Here is a 21,832-nt window from a genome sequence, read left to right on the forward strand (position 1 = left end):
CCCGGATGAAAGAAAAAAGTGCCATTATATGGGAACTGGGAGGACGGAAGGGACTACCCTTTGTAATATTGCAGCCTGCCTGCCCCGATCCATTCCTGACTCTCTTATTCTAATCCAGGTTTTCCATTTTCTATAGCATTTATCTTGTTGATGTATTCTAAGCAGGTAGAACAGTGCCTGGTACTCCGGAGCAGTTTATTGAATAAATGAAGAAAATAATGTCTCAACAAGTAAGTTTTAGTTGATAGTGTCAAAAACTGATGGGAAGTCACCTAAAACAAGTGAGGCAGTTAGTAATCCACTGGTTCTCTAAGGGGAAACCCCACCAATGGCAAGATAGGAACAGATGCTGGACTAGAGTTGGGTTGAATGATGGATGGTAGGTGAGGAAGTGCGAGGGCCAACAGGAATTACTCTTTCAAAAGACTTTGCTTGGAACTGAAGAAAAAAGTGGTACTCACAGGAGGATTTGGGGTCAAGGAAGGATTTTACATTATTTGTTTTTGTGGTTTTTTAATGATTGAGACTCACAGGACAATGGCAGAACATGATCTGTTCCCTGGAAGTGGTGAAGGGATCATCTTTCTGTTAGGGGAAGGTCACTTTAGTGGTTGTGGAGAGGGTGGCCTAGAGCTGGAGAGACTAGGCTTAAGGACCTAGCTGGGCCACTACTATCAGGCCACTACTATCCCTGACCATGCCAGTGGGTCTCTTCTCCACTGGCTGTCATTGACCACCATTCCTTCCCCTTTGTCCTGCTCTTCCGCTTCAACCCCCTGGAATGCCTTCTGAAATTAGCAGTCTCCTCTTAGTCTCTCTGAGATTTTTACCTCCTGGATTTAGGTGAAAACTAGTTTTCTGAAGGTCCTATGATGGTGTTTGGAGATAGGCCTTGAAGTACTTGGTTTAGATGAGGTCAGGAAGATGGGGCCTTCATGATGTGGTCTTCTAAGACTATCAGTCACCCCCAGCACAGCCCTTCTCCACCTCCCAGCCACGTGAAGATACAGCAGGAAGATGGCCATTTGCAGGCCAGGAAGAGGACCCTTATGAGGGGACAAAATTGGCTAGTACCTTGATCTTAGACTTCCCAGCTTTCTGAATTGTGAGAAATAAATCCCTGTTTATTCTTGCTTAAGACATTCCATCTATGGTCTTTTGTTATGGTACCTCAAACTGACTAATACACGATTCTATTTATTTTGCTGCTCAAATTGTTCCACATTTGGTCACTGGGAGTGCTTTAGGTTGTGTTCTGTGTCCCTTTGACATAACCTCATCATTAGAAGTTTTTTTTTTTTTTTCTTTTGAACCCTAACTTCCTGGCAATACAAGATTCTCCAGGTTCATTTAGTGTATATATCCTCCCCCTGTCCTAGAATCAGGCATTTCTCCAAGGAGTCCTGATTCTTTTTATTAGAGAATGGTATTAAAAAAAAACAAGATTGGGGGCACCTGGGTGGCTCAGTTGGTTAAGCATATGACTCTTGATTTCAGCTCAGGTCATGATCTCATGGTCGTGAGATGGAGCCCTGTGATAGGCTCTGCTCTGGGTGTGGGGCCTGCTTAAGATTCCCTCTCTCCCTCTCTGCCTGTCCCTCCCAACACTCATGTGCTCTCTCTCTCTCTCTCTCTCGAGAGAGAGAGAGAGAGAAAGAAAAGAAGAAAAGAAAAGAAAGAACCAACCAAGATCTGGTGCTGAGAGTGTTCATTGCTACTGGGATGTTGTCATTTCTAGGCCTCTTCAGCTGTCAGAGCAAGGAGATATATGTATATGTGTGTACTATCCTGTGTATATACAGCTATCTAAACTATTTCTATATGCAACCATAGTTATCAATAATGTCTAAACATGAGTTCAGTGTGTTGTCTCCAACTCTCTTTTAATACCCCCGGTAGAGTACATCTAACCACTTTTTTCCTCACTTATCTGTAGAGTCCTTCTCCAACAGTGAGAAATCTGGCTTTTGCTAACTGCTAATTCCAGAATAGATATATAGCAGGATCAGAATTTTTACTCTTTACCCCTAGAGTAAACAACTTTGTTGACTAAAGGATAGTCCTAATGTACAGTACCTTTTTCCTATCATCTTACTGCTTCCAAAGCATGGAATGCTTCACAAATTTGCATGTCATTCTTGTGTAGATGTCAGGCTAATCTTCACTCCATCATTCTAATTTTAGTACACAGGCTGGAGAGAGCCCAATAATCAAAACCTTAACAAACATGATAATATGACGATTGTAGGAAAGAAGAATATACTTACCTATATACGAAAACCTTTTGTTTACTCTGTTATCTAGTTTCATTAACTTTGGTCTTTTTAAAGGAAAAAAGATCCCCCTCTGAACGGACATAAATCATCATATTGTTAAATTACTTAAAAGTTATCAAAATATTCATGTTTTAAAATGTTTAAAAGACATCAAGGTCCACTGTTTTTCTTGTTTACCTCATTTAGTAAATAAGAATACTTGACCATTAGCAACTTAATTGTTTATATATCAGTGAAGGTTTAGTGGTAGAATTTTAAGATCTAAACAAAAATTTATCTTTTTAAAAAATTAAATTAAGCATCTTTGCAACCTCATCTTTCTTCTGCATTATTTTCACTATCAATAATTTATGACTTTGTAAAGCAAAGGTCGTGTTTAGTGTCCACCCCCATCTCAAAGGCTGCTGATTATGAGTTATGTTTACTTATTTATTAAAATATTTATAATAAATACATGTTGCTCCTTACCATCCACTTAACTCTTTACTACCCCTGGTTTCACTTAAAATTTTTTCCAGCTCTGTTGAAGGATTATTAACAGTTAAAAACTGTATACAGTTAAGGTGTACAATGTGATGTTTCAGTGTACTTACACATTGTGAAATAATTACCACAATCAAGCTTAGTAACATATCCATCACCTCACATAGTTACCTTTTTTTAAAAATTTTATTTTAGGGGCGCCTGGGTGGCTCAGTGGTTTGGGCTGCTGCCTTCGGCTCGGGTCATGATCTCAGGGTCCTGGGATCGAGCCCCGCATTGGGCTCCCTGCTCCGCAGGAAGCCTGCTTCCCTCTCTCTCTCTCTCTCTCTGCCTGCCTCTCTGCCTACTTGTGATCTCTGTCTGTCAAATAAATAAATAAAATATTTAAAAAAATTTTTTTATTTTATTTAAATTCAATTACATAGTTACCTCTTTGTGTGTATGATGAGAATACTTGTGATCTGCTTTTAAGAAATTTCAAGTCTATAATACATGTTTTATATTAGATACAATACCATGTTATTTATTAGATCAGCAATAATAAAAATAAATACTTTTGTACAACTGACAATGGATGTAATTTTTACACACTTAATTGCAAATATTTTTTTTTTTTTTTTAATACTTTTTTTATTTTTTATAAACATATATTTTTATCCCCAGGGGTACAGGTCTGTGAATCACCAGGTTTACACACTTCACAGCACTCACCAAATCACATACCCTCCCCAATGTCCATAATCCCACCCCCTTCTCCCAAACCCCCTCCCCCCGGCAACCCTCAGTTTGTTTCGTGAGATTAAGAGTCACTTATGGTTTGTCTCCCTCCCAATCCCATCTTGTTTCATTTATTCTTCTTCTACCCACTTAAGCCTCCATGTTGCATCACCACTTCCTCATATCAGGGAGATCATATGATAGTTGTCTTTCTCTGCTTGACTTATTTCGCTAAGCATGATACGCTCTAGTTCCATCCATGTTGTTGCAAATGGCAAGATTTCATTTCTTTTGATGGCTGCATAGTATTCCATTGTGTATATATACCACATCTTCTTGATCCATTCATCTGTTGATGGACATCTAGGTTCTTTCCATAGTTTGGCTATTGTGGACATTGCTCCTATAAACATTCGGGTGCATGTGTCCCTTTGGATCACTACATTTGTATCTTTAGGGTAAATACCCAATAGTGCAATTGCTGGGTCATAGGGCAGTTCTATTTTCAACATTTTGAGGAACCTCCATGCTGTTTTCCAGAGTGGCTGCACCAGCTTGCATTCCCACCAACAGTGTAGGAGGGTTCCCCTTTCTCCGCATCCTCGCCAGCATCTGTCATTTCCTGATTTGTTGATTTTAGCCATTCTGACTGGTGTGAGGTGATATCTCATTGTGGTTTTGATTTGTATTTCCCTGATGCCGAGTGATATGGAGCACTTTTTCATGTGTCTGTTCGCCATCTGGATGTCTTCTTTGCAGAAATGTCTGTTCATGTCTTCTGCCCATTTCTTGATTGGATTATTTGTTCTTTGGGTGTTGAGTTTGCTAAGTTCTTTATAGATTCTGGACACTAGTCCTTTATCTGATATGTCGTTTGCAAATATCTTCTCCCATTCTGTCAGTTGTCTTTTGATTTTGTTAACTGTTTCCTTTGCTGTGCAAAAGCTTTTGATCTTGATGAAATCCCAGTAGTTCATTTTTTCCCTTGCTTCCCTTGCCTTTGGCGTTGTTCCTAGGAAGATGTTGCTGCGGCAGAGGTCGAAGAGGTTGCTGCCCGTGTTCTCCTCAAGGATTTTGATGGATTCCTTTCGTACATTGAGGTCCTTCATCCATTTTGAGTCTATTTTTGTGTGTGGTGTAAGGAAATGGTCCAATTTCATTTTTCTGCATGTGGCTGTCCAATTTTCCCAGCACCATTTATTGAAAAGGCTGTCTTTTTTCCATTGGACATTCTTTCCTGCTTTGTCGAAGATTAGTTGACCATAGATTTGAGGGTCTATTTCTGGGCTCTCTATTCTGTTCCATTGATCTATGTGTCTGTTTTTGTGCCAGTACCATGCTGTCTTGATGATGACAGCTTTGTAATAGAGCTTGAAGTCCGGAATTGTGATGCCACCAACGTTGGCTTTCTTTTTCAATATCCCTTTGGCTATTCGAGGTCTTTTCTGGTTCCATATAAATTTTAGCATTATTTGTTCCATTTCTTTGAAAAAGATGGATGGTACTTTGATAGGAATTGCATTAAATGTGTAGATTGCTTTAGGTAGCATAGACATTTTCACAATATTTATTCTTCCAATCCAGGAGCATGGCACATTTTTCCATTTCTTTGTGTCTTCCTCAATTTCTTTCATGAGTACTTTATAGTTTTCTGAGTATAGATTCTGTGTCTCTTTGGTTAGGTTTATTCCTAGGTATCTTATGGTTTTGGATGCAATTGTAAATGGGATTGACTCCTTAATATCTCTTTCTTCTGTCTTGCTGTTGGTGTAGAGAAATGCAACTGATTTCTGTGCATTGATTTTATATCCTGACACTTTACTGAATTCCTGTATAAGTTCTAGCAGTTTTGGAGTGGAGTCTTTTGGGTTTTCCACATATAGTATCATATCATCTGCGAAGAGTGATAATTTGACTTCTTCTTTGCCGATTTGGATGCCTTTAATTTCCTTTTGTTGTCTGATTGCTGAGGCTAGGACCTCTAGTACGATGTTGAATAGCAGTGGTGATAATGGACATCCCTGCCGTGTTCCTGACCTTAGCGGAAAAGCTTTCAGTTTTTCTCCATTGAGAATGATATTTGCGGTGGGTTTTTCATAGATGGCTTTGATGATATTGAGGTATGCGCCCTCTATCCCTACACTTTGAAGAGTTTTGATCAGGAAGGGATGTTGTACTTTGTCAAATGCTTTTTCAGCATCTATTGAGAGTATCATATGGTTCTTGTTCTTACTTTTATTGATGTGTTGTATCACATTGACTGATTTGCGGATGTTGAACCAACCTTGCAGCCCTGGAATAAATCCCACTTGGTCGTGGTGAATAATCCTTTTAATGTACTGTTGAATCCTATTGGCTAGTATTTTGTTGAGTATTTTCGCATCTGTGTTCATCAAGGATATCGGTCTATAGCTCTCTTTTTTGGTGGGATCCTTGTCTGGTTTTGGGATCAAGGTGATGCTGGCCTCATAAAATGAGTTTGGAAGTTTTCCTTCCATTTCTATTTTTTGGAACAGTTTCAGGAGAATAGGAATTAGTTCTTCTTTAAATGTTTGGTAGAATTCCCCCGGGAAGCCGTCTGGCCCTGGGCTTTTGTTTGTTTGGAGATTTTTAATGACTGTTTCAATCTCTTTACTGGTTATGGGTCTGTTCAGGCTTTCTATTTCTTCCTGGCTCAGTTGTGGTAGTTTATATGTTTCTAGGAATGCATCCATTTCTTCCAGATTGTCAAATTTATTGCCGTAGAGTTGCTCATAGTATGTTCTTATAATAGTTTGTATTTCTTTGGTGTTAGTTGTGATCTCTCCTCTTTCATTCATGATTTTATTTATTTGGGTCCTTTCTCTTTTCTTTTTGATAAGTCGGGCCAGGGGTTTATCAATTTTATTAATTCTTTCAAAGAACCAGCTCCTAGTTTCGTTGATTTGTTCTATTGTTTTTTTGGTTTCTATTTCATTGACTTCTGCTCTGATCTTTATGATTTCTCTTCTCCTGCTGGGCTTAGGGTTTCTTTCTTGTTCTTTCTCCAGCTCCTTTAGGTGTAGGGTTAGGTTGTGTACCTGAGACCTTTCTTGTTTCTTGAGAAAGGCTTGTACCGCTATATATTTTCCTCTCAGGACTGCCTTTGTTGTGTCCCACAGATTTTGAACCGTTGTATTTTCATTATCATTTGTTTCCATGATTTTTTTCAATTCTTCTTTAATTTCCCGGTTGACCCATTCATTCTTTAGAAGGATACTGTTTAGTCTCCATGTATTTGGGTTCTTTCCAAACTTCCTTTTGTGGTTGAGTTCTAGCTTTAGAGCATTGTGGTCTGAAAATATGCAGGGAATGATCCCAATCTTTTGATACCGGTTGAGTCCTGATTTAGGACCGAGGATGTGATCTATTCTGGAGAATGTTCCATGTGCACTAGAGAAGAATGTGTATTCTGTTGCTTTGGGATGAAATGTTCTGAATATATCTGTGATGTCCATCTGGTCCAGTGTGTCGTTTAAGGCCTTTATTTCCTTGCTGATCTTTTGCTTGGATGACCTGTCCATTTCAGTGAGGGGAGTGTTAAAGTCCCCTACTATTATTGTATTATTGTTGATGTGTTTCTTTGATTTTGTTATTAATTGGTTTATATAGTTGGCTGCTCCCACATTGGGGGCATAGATATTTAAAATTGTTAAATCTTCTTGTTGGACAGACCCTTTGAGTATGATATAGTGTCCTTCCTCATCTCTTATTATAGTCTTTGGCTTAAAATCTAATTGATCTGATATAAGGATTGCCACTCCTGCTTTCTTCTGATGTCCATTAGCATGGTAAATTCTTTTCCACCCCCTCACTTTAAATCTGGAGGTGTCTTCGGGCTTAAAATGTGTTTCTTGGAGGCAACATATAGATGGGCTTTGTTTTTTTATCCATTCTGATACCCTGTGTCTTTTGACAGGGGCATTTAGCCCATTCACATTCAGGGTAACTATTGAGAGATATGAATTTAATGCCATTGTATTGCCTGTAAGGTGACTGTTACTGTATATGGTCTCTGTTCCTTTCTGATCTACCACTTGTAGGCTCTCTCTTTGCTTAGAGGACCCCTTTCAAGATTTCCTGTAGAGCTGGTTTGGTATTTGCAAATTCTTTCAGTTGTTGTTTGTCCTGGAAGCTTTTAATCTCTCCTTCTATTTTCAATGATAGCCTAGCTGGATATAGTATTCTTGGCTGCATGTTTTTCTCGTTTAGTGCTCTGAAAATATCATGCCAGCTCTTTCTGGCCTGCCAGGTCTCTGTGGATAAGTCAGCTGCCAATCTAATATTTTTTCCATTGTATGTTACAGACTTCTTTTCCCGGGCTGCTTTCAGGATTTTCTCTTTGTCATTGAGACTTGTAAATTTTACTATTAGGTGACGGGGTGTGGGCCTATTCTTATTGATTTTGAGGGGCGTTCTCTGAACCTCCTGAATTTTGATGCTCGTTCCCTTTGCCATATTGGGGAAATTCTCCCCAATAATTCTCTCCAGTATACCTTCTGCTCCCCTCTCACTTTCTTCTTCTTCTGGAATCCCAATTATTCTAATGTTGTTTCGTCTTATGGTGTCACTTATCTCTCGAATTCTCCCCTCGTGGTCCAGTAGCTGTTTGTCCCTCTTTTGCTCAGCTTCTTTATTCTCTGTCATTTGGTCTTCTATATCACTAATTCTTTCTTCTGCCTCATTTATCCTAGCAGTTAGAGCCTCCATTTTTGATTGCACCTCATTAATAGCTTTTTTGATTTCACCTTGGTTAGATTTTAGTTCTTTTATTTCTCCAGAAAGGGCTTTTATATCTCTCGAGAGGGTTTCTCTCATATCTTCCATGCCTTTTTCGAGCCCGGCTAGAACCTTGAGAATTGTCATTCTGAACTCTAGATCTGACATATTACCGATGTCTGTATTGATTAGGTCCCTAGCCTTCGGTACTGCCTCTTGTTCTTTTTTTTGTGTTGAATTTTTATGTCTTGTCATTTTGTCCAGATAAGAGTAAATGAAGGGGCAAGTAAAATACTAAAAGGGTGGCAACAACCCCAGGAAAATATGCTTTAACCAAATTAGAAGAGATCCAAAATCGTGAGTGGGGAGAAAGGGGATAAAAAGAGGTTCAAAAAGGAAGAAAGAAAAAAAAAAAACAAAAAGAAAAGAAAAAAAAAAGAAAAGAAAAGAAAAGAATTTTTAAAAAAAGAAAACACCTAAGAAAAATGTGAAAAAGAAAAATATATATATTAGATAAACTAGTAAAAAATCGTTAAAAAAGAAAAAGGTAACAGTTAAAAAAAAAAAATTTTACCCGAAGGCGAGAAAAAAAAAAAAAATGAAAAAGAAAAAATCAAATTAACTGCAAGACTAAAAAAAATCCCAGGAAAAAAGCCATGAGTTCCGTGTTTGGCTTTCTCCTCCTCTGGAATTCTGCTGCTCTCCTTGGTATTGAAACCGCACTCCTTGGTAGGTGAACTTGGTCTCGGCTGGATTTCTTGTTGATCTTCTGGGGGAGGGGCCTGGTGTAGTGATTCTCAAGTGTCTTTGCCCCAGGCGGAATTACACCGCCCTTACCCGGGGCCGGGGTGAGTAATCCGCTCGGGTTTGCTTTCAGGAGCTTTTGTTCCCTGAGCGCTTTCCGTAGAGTTCCGGAGGACGGGAATACAAATGGCAGCCTCCTGGTCTCCGGCCCGGAGGAGCCGAGAGCCCAGGGCCCCACTCCTCAGTGCGCCCTCAGAGAACAGCGCCCAGTTACTCCCGTCTGCCTGACCTCCGGCCGCGCTCCGAGCTCACCGAGCCTGCGACCGGTTCAAGGTAACCCCGAGCTGCGAGCTTACTGTCGGCTCTGTCTCTGTAGCCGGCTTTCCCGTTCCAATACCCGCAAGCTCTGCGACACTCAGACACCCCCGATCCTTCTGTGACCCTGCGGGACCTGAGGCCACGCTGACCCCGCGTGGGTTTCGCCCCGGTTTAGCCTCTGGAGCGATGTCCCTCAGCGGAACAGACTTTTAAAAGTCCTGATTTTGTGCACGGTTGCTCCGCTGCTTGCCGGGAGCCGGCCCCTCCCCCCGGGGTCTATCTTCCCGTCGCTTTGGATTCACTTCTCCGCCAGTCCTACCTTTCAGAAAGTGGTTGTTTTTCTGTTTCCAGAATTGCTGTTCTTCTTCTCTTCGATCTGCCAATGGATTTTCAGGTGTTTGCAATCTTTAGATAAGCTATCTAGCTGATCTCCGGCTAGCTGAAGCAGTCTCAGCTTGCTACTTCTCCGCCATCTTGACTCCTCCCCTTAATTGCAAATATTTTAACCTTGGCCAAAAGAACCCCTATTTTTGTTTAGTATCACCTAAGTTATGTTTTATTTTGTCACTAAAAGATTTTGGATGACTGGATCACATAGGAAATAACCATTTTTAAAATACAGAATAATCTTCTTGTTTGGAAAAAAGAAAACCCATTTTAAATTGTGTGTGTATACTACTTAACTTCTTTCCTTTAAATGAAGCATTGCTAGCTATATATCTCTGTATTTTTATAAATGTGGGTGGGCTTACCTTAAGCAGGGAAATTGGAAAGACAACAAATTATTTTTCAAGTGTTTTCTAAATGATAACCACCAAAAAACTTATATGATATCTGTAAGTTGTGATTGAATCAGTGACTTTAGTCATATTTCCCAAAGTCTGGGTTCTTTTGAAGGTTAAAAAACATAAGTAGGTTTTCTCATAGAACCTGTAGTAGTTTCCTAAGGCTGCCATAACAAAACTTCCACAGACCAGGTGGCGTTGGCTTAAATTTCTTTTCTCACGCTTCCGAAGGCTGGAAGTCCAAGATCAAAGTGTAGGCCAGTTTAGTCTCCTTGGAGACCCGGATTCCACTCTCTTGTTGCGTCTTTACATGGTTGTTCTTCTGTACGTGCACGCTAATGGTGTCTCTTCCTCTTCTCGCAAGGACACTAGTCATATTGGATTATGGCCCATCACAGTGGCATCTTCTCAACTTAATCATCTCATACCAAATTACTTTAAAATACATTTTAAAGTATTTTAATTTAATTTAAAGTATTTAATTTTCACATTCTGAAGTAGTGGGATGGGGACTTCAACATCCGAATTTTGGGGGGACACAATTCCAACCATAACAGAACATTTTGTTGTGGCTTCTAGAAATCAGACTCTGTATTCTGTTTGTCATTGCTTTGGGTTTTAATTATGTAATTCTTACCTGAGAGGATAGTTGAAGTTTATCCTGGAAGAAAAATGCTAGTCGGCAACTGTGTTGTTTGTCTTTAATTTCCCTTTATTATTATTTTTCAGAGAAGTAATTCTTGGTCTTTTTCAGGGGCTTGTGCACAGCTTTGAAAATCTGATGAAAGCTATTATATCACTTAGCTTTGACAAACTGCCTCAAAACTCAGTGGCTTAATACAATAAACCTTTTTTTTTTTTTTTTTTTTAAATCAATACACTGTGTGTTGGTGAATTGGGCTGGTCCCAGTGAGGATTGCTGATCAGTGTATTGGGTGAGCTCAGTATGCATTGCAGTCACCTGGTTTCCAATGGCTTCACTCACATGTCTTATGGTTAACTGTCTATATGTACTGGTGGTGGAAGTAATTGGTCATATATTATCATCATCAAGCAGGCAGACTTGGCCTGAGTCACCTGGTTGTGTTCATAGGGTTTTCAAGAGCAGAAAGGAAGAAAAAGCCCCAAAGAGTAAGTTTAAGTCTCTACTTATACCACTTTTGTTGGTATCTTCTTGGCCAAAGCAAGTCATATTAAGTCCGGATTCAACGTATAGAGAAATAGACTCCAGTACTGGATGGGAGTTGCAAAGCCACAGTGCAGAGAGGCACACCTGTGGGAATAAGAGGAGTTTGTGGTCTCCACAGAGAAGGAGGAGGAGGTGAAGTGATGAGAACAATCAACTGAGTAAACTCTGTTGTTACAAGTGTTTTCCCCCAGGCGGAGTAATTATTTTTTCAGAAGAAATGAAGGCTCTCTTCCAAAGAAATACAGTTGCTGGCTGTTGAGAGTGAAAGCCTACCAGGAACAGGAAATGGAAAAAGGGTCTGAGGGGAAATAGGTAGAATGCTCATAGCATCTGCTTCATGAGCTTTTGGAAATGTGAAACAAATCCTCTGAGTTCTCCGTAGATTAAAACCTGAGAAATTTGCCTGTGGGGAAACAAAGACTTTTTTTTTCTGTAGAGGACATTATTTTTTGTTAAGGTATTTTTTGAATGTGAACAGTTGATCAGGTGACAACAGGAGATACTTTTTTATACAGTTAAAAAAAGCAGAGCTCTGGAGATTTCATTCACAATTCCCCCATTGCCATATTATTGAATTCAAAATACCAAAAATGAAAATGCTCAGTTGAGAGACCTAGAAATCATACTTTTCCTCTGCAAACATGTAATGTAAATCTAAAATCAGGAATTCATAGTCTCATAAAAAGAGCAACTACTTGATTATTCCTGATAGTCATGATTGATTATGTCTACACTAATTGCTCTAATATCAGTTTGTCAGTTTCTTTATACCTTAATCCACCATCAAAGTTAACTCTTAATCCCTCCTCTATTTATGTAGAGGGCTGAGCATAGTCCTAAATACATCATAGAATGAACTGCTAAACTATTTAATTTAGGATGTATGGGTATTAAAACCTTCAACCCTTGACCGAGTTTCATTCTACAAATATGATAGAGGAAACTTAAGTTACTCCAAAATATCCAAGGGAACTTCACTTGCCTCCACATTAAAACAACAACAACAACAACAAACAACAAAAATGTCAAATCCGTAAATTCTAATGGCTTAAGTTTATTTAAAAGCTGACAATTTCCATGCCCAGATTGGAAAGGGAATTTCAGAAGACATGAACCTGATGGATGTTGTCATTTTCTGCAACATATTTAGATTTGGTCTTCTTCCTGCCTTATATGCTATAGTTGAGTAGCAAAGGACAGGGGACTGTATCAGTGAGTTTTTCCCATAATAATGCTGATTAACAAGTCACAAAAATTTTGGTGGCATTCAACAATAAGCATTTATTGTCAGACTCACAGGTCTAGGTCTTCTTCAGGCTGTAGATCTATGCATCATCTGGGTTAGATCTATTTCATGTATCTTCTGCTGGACCCAAGCTGGTGGGATAGCAGTCACTGGGATATGTCTTCTCTTGGTAATGGACAGAATATCCTAGAAGGACAAATGAAAGTGCTCAATATTTGTTATGACAAAGGCTCTGGTCTGGTTCACTGACATTTCCATATTCCATTGGCCAAAACAACACAAAACAAAAACAGAGGCAGGTGTGGATAATGCATACTGCTCACCAAGAGGTCATTGTAAGAGTGAGATGCACAAAATCTCCAGAATGGTAAAGAACTGGGGCCAACAATTCCATCTACCACAGAGGGGTAATTGTTTCTGGAAATAAAAACTTCCTTGGAAATTTAATGGGCAATATTTATATGGTACATTGATATTTAGTGCTTAAAATGGAATTGTATGACTGTGCTTCTTGATTCATCGGAGTCTGGGAGAATACAAAGATACTTTCTATAATAAGTTTACTTGAATCAGTGAGGAAGAGTTTCAGTTCTTTTTTTCTCATATCTCCAAGTATTGCTTAAAAATTGGACTCTTTTTCTGTGCTGATTTCTTCTCCTTTTTTCAGTATCTATTAACACCCTTGTTTTAATTCAGCCCCGAGGTACTCAAGAGTGAGCCATATGGGGAGAAGGCTGATGTCTGGGCGGCCGGCTGCATCCTTTATCAGATGGCAACTCTGAATCCCCCCTTCTATAGCACCAACATGCTCTCCCTGGCTACAAAAGTAAGCACTGTTGGGAGACAAAAGGGTCTTGTGTTGCTAAAAATGCCATTCCTTTTCTTCCTAAACAGAACATTTGTGATTTTTATAAAACCATCAATTAAAAGCAGGCACATTGTTTTATTGGCCACATGATCCAGTTCATTTTTTCCCCTTTCTTCTAAATATACATCATGTACTATGGTGCATTCCCCCTATAATTGTCTTCATTTATCATAGAAAATTATACAAATAAATATATCAAATTACTTTTGGTCTTTTGTTTTTAATTGTGGTTGGGACTGCCTGCAATCAGCACTTGATATTATCCTACACTCATTTATTGGGGATCTGAGGCTAACTTTAACTCAGTTTGAAGAATACAATCTGTGCTCAAGAGCTGCTTAATTGATGTTAATTTTTTATTTGTTGGGGTGTTTTTGTTTCTGATTAAAATTTGTGCATGGTTATAATGCTCATTGAGTAGCTTTCATGTGGTGGCCAAGTATTGTACATACTAATGGCCTCTTTACGTCCATCATGCTGGTCTGTCTGTTTTGCAGATAGTGGAGGCGGTGTATGAACCGGTGCCAGAAGGCATCTACTCTGAGAAAGTGACAGATACCATCAGCAGGTAATCATTCTCACCATTTCAAACCCATAGGGACTATCAAGAAATACTTCTCATCTCTACAAATTTACTGTGTAAATATTCATGAAGAGGAAGGCTCCCAAATAATCCAAACCTAAAAAATATTTATGCATCACCAGTAATGGTGACCATCTAGAAGCCAGTGAAGTATGTCCAAAAGGAAGTGCTATATGCACTTGAAATATGCAGCCATTAGAATGATTCTTCAGAAGGCTTTGTATCAACCTGTAAAACAAAGATGATAAGAAATGAACAGGATGTAGAGCTGTTTGTAACTATGATAAAAACTGTAAATACATGCATGAATGTCGGAAAAGACTAGACAAGGACATTAGAAACTAAAGAAGACCGTGTTAGATGATAAAATTGCAACCACTTTTTCATTTCTATTTTTAAATTGGTAATGTTATGTTATATAATAATTTCCCAAAGAAAGTCAGATAGAAGTGCTCCGGCCATCAATATAATAGGAGTTTAATGAAAGTCATTTCCTGTTGCATTCGCAAAATTCTGACCTCACAGGACTTGTCCCAGCTGACTTGTCACCCTTCTCTCCCACTTTCCTTCTGCTCCCTCACTGCCAGCCACAGGGAGCTCCATGCGAGTCCTGGCATGTGCCTGCCTCTGGCCCTTTATCCTTCTCCTCCCTTTTCTCTGACTTCTCTTCCCTCTGGTACATGCATGGCACAGGCCCCCACTTCCTTTGTGTCTCTGCTGTTATTTCCCACCATCAGGGAGCCCATTCTGATGCTCCCACAGCCTCTCCACTTTTTTGCCCCCTTGCCTGCTTTCTTAAGCTTGCAGCACCCATCTCCCAACATGTTAGAAACGTGTGTGTGTGCGTGCGCATGTGTGTGTGTGCATATGCAGACATATTTCTTTATTGCCTGTCTTGTCCCCACCAGAAGGAAAACTCTACAAGAGCAGAGACTTTTCCAATCTGGTTCATAGTTCTTCCAGTGCCCAGAGCAATGCCTGGGACAAGATCAACCCTTAACAAATACTGGTTGTATGAATAAATGACTTGTTTTCCAACTGATTGTTATTTCTATGTCAACACATGCTTTTAAGTTAGCTCAAGATTACTTCCCTGCCCCAGAGCTGAGTCAAATCATTATTATAGAAATCCCAGAGTCACCCAGATAGAATACCTATCCATTCTCCTGCCATTTCCCTATAAATGGTTCTGTATCTATCCTGGCACTTAGCACCACCTCTGATGGCATGTAAGAGATCTATTCCCTTCACTTTCTCCTCCCAGCTCATCCTCACAGTTTGTAGAGTTATATCTTGAATCTTTCCTTGCCCAGCACTATGCTGTCCTACAGTTCTAAGGAACCCAGGCCCAGCCAGGGCTGAGTTGCACTAACTGCGGATTTTAAGCAAACATTTCTTTCTGCATCTCTCTATTTCCTCATCCAGTTACGCTGGTGTAATAATTATACAAGGTAACTGTGAAAATCACTTAGCATAAAGCTTGTTGAATGGTAAATCTTAAATAATACTGGCAGCTGTTATTGTTAATATTAGGAGAAATGAGCTGAAACCCCTTTTTGAATAATCTGAATTCTGCATATGCCCTGTTGCTAATGAATCCAAACAAATGTATTTAAATTGCTCCTCTCCACAATTTGGACCTGTTCTCTGCTATTTGTTTTCTGGAGAGTGACTCAAAAATTCAAGAAGTCTCCAGAGATGTCAAGACAAGAATACCAGATTTACTCATTCAGTTCCTTCTTTTCATAGGTATTTGAGCGCCACAAAGAGTAGGGGAGGGGTGGCACAGTGAAAATATACAGAGACATTATTTTGATTTTGTGGCACTGGGCAAACAGGACCTTAATTTGCTTCTGACAGGCTCCCTGACTGTTGGTATCCATGTGCCTGGGGCTAACAAGTTGGTGGAGGAGTCAGGTACCAATATCACATGGAAAGGTTAAGAACATCAGTAGATTCTGGAATCAGCTGGATTTTAATCCCTACTCTTCCACGTATCCCCTTTTCTCATCTGTGATGTACTGGTAGCAATAGTGACCACTCACAGGGTTGTTCTGAAGATTAAATAAGATAATGCTTTCAGTGCTTTTAGCCTGGTACCCAGCACTTAGCAAACCCTCAATAAAATTAGATATTATTACTAATAACAGTAGTGTTACTATTTATGGAATTAATTATGTAAATTAAATTATGATAAACTGGATGAAGAATGGTAAAAGGAGTGAGCAATGAGTAATTCCAGAAGGACTTGGCCTAGTCTAAGGACTTGAGGAAGTTTCTGTGAAGAAAGAGCCTATAATCTGAGCCCTGAACAACCATTAATCCTCAAATAGTAAAGAGTAGAGGAAGCATTTCATAGACCAGCATAGAGCTTATTAGTTTGAGGAACTAAAAGAAATTAGAGATGTAGCATTTAAGTCAGGGAGAGAATAATTTAAATGATTACGGCCTGGGGAGGCTGATGGGGCCAGATTGACTGGGTTTGATAGGCCACGGTTTTGAATTTTTTTCATGAGTACTGAGGAGAAAACTTAAGGTTATTTACAGGTGGGATATAGAGAAAATTTCTTCTGTAACAAAGATCATCCTCGCTGCTTTGTGGACAATAGACAGCAGGGAATGGGGGAAGGATGCAAAGCAGGTCCAGCTGTCCACCAAGACATGATGGCAGCTCTGATTGGAGTGGTGGAATTGTTGATGGAGAGAAGTGGAGCTGTTTCCATGGTGGCTTGGCAGTTGAGTTAACAAGTTTGGGATACAAACATGAAAATGGAATGACACTGAAAATGTGAAATGGGCTTATTACAGTTGGGTTTATTACAATTGGGTTTATTCTGTGGAACTTGAGAAAATGGAGCCAAGACCATGGAGTGGAGTTCCAAGGAGGCTCAGGTCAGTTTGTCATTAGAAGTGTGTGTCAGAATTGTAGATACCCAAGTGAGGCACACTGCTGGATGGATAATGAGTTCCCTATCACCAGAATGTTTAAGAGTATGAATGATCATTATTAGGGGACTCTAGATTAAATATTTGTTAGGATGCCTTTTTTTTTTTTTTTTAAAGATTTTATTTATTTGAGAGAGAACACAAGAGAGAGTGATAATGAGCAGGGTTTGGAGTAGGGAGTGGCAGAGGAAGAGGGAGAAGCAGACTCCCCACTTAGCAGGGAACTCAACGTGGGGCTCAATTCCAAGACCCTGGGACCATGACCTGAGCCGAAGGCAGGCGCTTAACCAACTGAACCGCCGAGGCGCCCCTGTAAGGACACTTTCAATTCGAAATAACTAAGATGCCATAAGTAAGAACTAATAATTTTATTTTAATTTTATAACTGATTATACATGAAGATAACTATGCATTCTATAGCAGATGTGGTTTTCACTTAAGGTTATTCAAGACTCATTGTCTGGGTTCACATCACAAAGTTTTATCTTTAGAAAATTTGACATAAAATAAAATTCAGTCATGAATTTTATGCAATTACATATTTAATTTGCCTTGGATTTTTAATCTTTAAAAATTAATTTCCAAAAGAATAAGAAAGCAAATTTAATCTTCTATTTTCTTAGTTTCCTGTTGTCTTCAGAAAATCAATGCAAGAAATACATAAAGGCAAAAGTAGTTTTAATGGTCATTTATGACTCAGCAAAATGATAACATGATAGAGCCTTTGAAATGCAAGACAGCCATCGATGGGCAAGTTCACGAGACTCATTTTTAATTTCACACCTGCTGTTTCCAGTTACATGATCTTCTTGCTTGTTCTGCTTTTCCATCTTCTCATTTTCACCTTCTATACCCTGTCTTGAGTAGAGCACATGCAGTTGTGTGTCTCACATGCAATCTTTCCTTTTTCTTGTTTGTTCATGTGGTGTATCAGCACATTCTGTCACTGGAACTTTTCTTTCCTAGCAGGCTTTTACACTGGGAGAATAACTTAGCAACCCTGAAGAGTCTGGGGGCAGAAAATAAATCCATTTTGTTGCTCTGCCCAGTACCAGCATTACTATTTTTACCTTCCAGTACCCTGTTCAGAGAATATTGCCTGTTTACTTTCTAAAAGAGAAGAACATTTCCTTTTATGCACAAAATCTTCCAGTTGCCTTACATCTCTTTATCTGTGCCTGGTTGCAGAAGCGGTCTTGTGCTTTGTTTCAGAGGCAGTTATGATGACTAGCACAGTTAATGTTTTCGGCTAGTTCTAAGGACAAGTGGGTCTTTACATTTTTCACCCAACCTTCAGTTCTTTGGTTTTCTCTTTTTAAAAAAATTTCCCCAAAGTAGATTTAACATGTTCCATTTTGTAAATTTATGGTGTACAGTGTTTCACTTCGATATATTTATATATTGTAATATGATTGCCAATGAAGCAATATTCATCACATTACATAATTATATTACAATATCATTGGCTGTATTAATTATTCAGTGCATTATATTTCCATTGTTTGTTTACGACTCATTACAAGTTTGTACCCTTAGACACCATCATTCTTATCCCCCCAATGCTCATGTCCTGGTAACCACGATTTGTTTTCTATTTTTTTTATAGGTCTGATTTTTCTAGATTCCATATAAGTGTTGTCATACAGTACTTGTCTTTCTCTGACTTACCTCACTTAACACAATGTGCTGGAGTTCCATGTATGTTGTCAAAAATGGGAATCTATCTTCCTTTCTCCTGGCTGGTAATATCCCCTTGTATATATGTGCCACCTCTTTTTTATTCATTCATATGAGAATGGGTATTTGGGTTTCCATATCTTGGCTGTTGTGTATAATGCTGCGATAAACATGGGAATGCAGATACCTCATTAAAATTCTGTTTTCTTTGCTGTTGGGTGTATCCCAGAAGCAGAATTGCTGGGTCATATGGTAGATGTATTTTTTAATATTTTAAAGGAATCTCCGTATTGGTTTTCATAGTGGTTGGAGCAGTTTACATTCTCACCAGCAATGTGTGTAGATCCGCTTTTCACCATATCTTCACGATCATCTGTTATCTCTTTTCCTTTTGATGATAGCCATCCTAACAGGTGTAAGGTGATAGTTCATTGTGGTTTTTACTTGCATCTTTTTTTTTTTTTTAAGATTTATTTATTTGAGAGAGAGAGCGGGCTTAAGAGAGAGGGAGAGAGAATCTGAGGCAAACTCCACGCACAGTGCTGAGACCAACGCAGGGCTTGATCTCGTGACCGTGACATCACGACCTGAGCCAAGAACAAGAGTCAGCTACTTAACCAGCAGCCACTTATGTGCCCCTGTTTGCATCATCTTGATGATTAATGATGTTGAGCATCTTTTCATGTGCCTTTTGGCCATTTTGAAGTCCCCTTTGGAAAAATATCTATATATCTATTTTGTTTGGCCCATTTTTAATCAAATTATTTGTTTAAGTGTTACTAAATTGTGTTTAGTTCTTTATGTGTTTTGGATAGTAACCCCTGCTCTGATATGTGGTTTGTAAAAATTTTCTCTGCTCCATAGGCTGCTGTTTCATTTTGTGAACTGAGTAGCAAAAGCTGTGCCGAAGCTTTTGAGTTTGATGTAGTCCCATTTGTTGTTTCTTTCTTTCGTTGTTTGTGCTTTTGGCATCACGTATCACGTTCAAAAACTCATTGCCAAGACCAATATCAGGAAGCTTCTTCCTCCCCTTTCTTCTTTCAAGATTATTATTATTATTTTTTAATTTACTTGACAGAGATCACAAGTAGGCAGAGAGGCAGGCAGAGGGGCGGGTGGGGAAGCAGGCTTTCCACTGAGCAGAGAGCTGGATGTGGGGCTGGATCCCAGGACCCTGAGACCCGAGCGGAAGGCAGAGGGTTTAACCCACTGAGCCAAGAGTTTTATGATATCAAGTCTTAGGTTTAAGTCTCTGATGGATTTTGAGTTAATTTTTGTGGGTAGTGTGAGACAGGGGCCACTTGCTTTGTTTTGCATATACTTCAGTTTTCCCAGCTCCGTTTGTTGAAGAGACTGTCTTTCCCCCAGTGGTTGTTCTTCTTTTCATTGTCAAATATTTATTGACTGGATATGCTGGGATTTAGTTTTGGGCCCTCTATGCCCTTCCATTGGTCTATGGATCTGCTTTTGTGCCAGTACCATAGTGTTTTTATTAGTATGGTTTTGTAGTATAGTTTAAAATCAGGAAGTGTGATACCTCCAGCTTTAGTCTTTTTTTCTCAGGATTGCTTTGGCTATTCAGGGTCCTTTGTGGTTCCACACAAATATTAGGATTGTTTCTACTATTTCTGTGAAGAATGTCTTTGGTATTTTTATGGGAATTGCATTAAGTCTGTAGATCCTTTGAAATCTACAGAGAGATCCTTTGAGAGATCCTTATTTCTTTATTTCGTTCTAGTTAAGACTTTTCCAATTCTATACTGAATAGGAATGATGAGAGTAGGGAACCTTGTCTTGCTCGTGATCTCAGAGGAAACACTTTCAGTTTTTCTCCATTCAGTATAATGTGACCTGTGGGTTTGTCATATTTCGACTTTTTCATGTTGAGATATGTTCCTTCTAACCCAATCTGTAAAGGGTTTTTTTTTTTTATCATAAAGGGATTTTGTATTTTGTCAAATATTTTTTTCTGTATGTATTGAGATGATCATATAGTTTTAATTTCTCATTTTACTGATGTGACAGATTACATGTTTGTGTGTGTTGACTCCTCCTATAGCCCAGGGATAAATCCCACTTGGTTATAGTGCTTAATCCTTTTAATGCATTCTTGAATTTTGTTTCCTAATATTTGGTTGAGAATTTTGCATCTATATTGATCAGGACTATTTGTTTGTAATTTTCTCTTCTCGTGGTGTCTTTATCTGGTTTTGGTATCAAGACAATGCTGGTTTTGTAAATGAGTTTGGAAGTGTTCCCTTCTCCTCAATATTTTTAAAGAGTCTTGTGAGAACTGGTGTTAATTCATCTTTGAATGTTTGGTAGAATTAACCAGTGAAGCTCTCTGGCCTTGGAGTGTCCTGTGTTGAGAGTTCTACTGACTCAATCTCTTGAGTCACGATTGGTGTGTCCAGATTTTCTATTTTTCCTGATTCAGTCTTGGTAGATTGTGTGTCTCTAGAGACACACAATTTTATCAATTTCTTGTCTATATTTTTGTAGTATCAGCTGTGATGCCTCCTTTTTCATTTCTAAATTTGAGTCTTCTCTCTTTTTCCTTAGCTTATCTAAAGATTTGTCCATTTGTTTTTTCAAAGCACCAGCTTTTAGTTCATTGATTCTTCCTATTGCTTTTCTGGACTTTACTTAATTTACTTAATTTATTTATACACTGTTATTATTTCCTTCTCTCTCCTAATTTTGAGTTTAATTTGTTTCTCTCTTTCTAGTTCATTGAGGTCTAAAGTTAGGTTGTTTATTATTATTGTTTATTTGAGATCTTTCTAATTTCTGAATATATGTGTTTATTGCTATGGGCTCTTAGAACAGCTTTTGCTGCAGCCCACAAAATTTGATATGTTACATTTTCCATTTTTTATTTGTTTCAAGGAATTTTTTACTTCCCTACTGATTTTTTCTTTGACCCATAAGCTATTTAGAAATGCATTGTTTCGTTTCCACAAATTTAAACTCTTCTTACTTTCCTTTTGTTGATTTCTAATTTCACATCATTGTAGTAGAGAAGATAGTTGGTATGATGTCAGTCTTCTTAAATTTGCTGAAATTTTAGTTTCATGGACTCTCATGTGATCTGTTCTGGAAAATATTCCATGAGTGCTTAAGAAAAATGTGTATTCTGCTGCTATTGGATAGAATGTTTTATAGATAGATAGATAGAGATAAATAGATAGATATAGATAGAATGTTTGAGATATATATATATATATATATATATATATATATATATCAATCAGTTCATTTGT

General features: G+C 38.6%; 1 protein-coding gene and 1 non-coding gene across 11 annotated transcripts in view; one reads left to right on the top strand and one right to left on the bottom strand.

The window, feature by feature from the left end:
* Positions 1 to 21,832, top strand: part of NEK10 (NIMA related kinase 10) — a 245,500-nt gene that overhangs the window by 136,556 nt on the left and 87,112 nt on the right. For all 10 annotated transcript variants that reach the window (XR_009350871.1, XR_009350870.1, XR_009350869.1 and 7 more), the window contains 2 exons: positions 13,192 to 13,321; positions 13,861 to 13,931. Coding sequence is in view for 7 of the 10 variants with exons in the window: in XM_059162436.1 (XP_059018419.1) it covers positions 13,192 to 13,321; positions 13,861 to 13,931 (201 nt within the window). In the remaining 3 variants the exon portion in view is untranslated. The remainder of the gene's footprint in view (positions 1 to 13,191; positions 13,322 to 13,860; positions 13,932 to 21,832) is intronic.
* Positions 2,102 to 2,205, bottom strand: LOC131826229 (U6 spliceosomal RNA). Its single transcript, XR_009351484.1, has one exon. It is a non-coding gene; the product is annotated as a U6 spliceosomal RNA (small nuclear RNA).

This window comes from Mustela lutreola, chromosome 2 (assembly GCF_030435805.1).
Source record: "Mustela lutreola isolate mMusLut2 chromosome 2, mMusLut2.pri, whole genome shotgun sequence".
Classification (NCBI taxonomy): Eukaryota; Metazoa; Chordata; class Mammalia; order Carnivora; family Mustelidae; genus Mustela; species Mustela lutreola.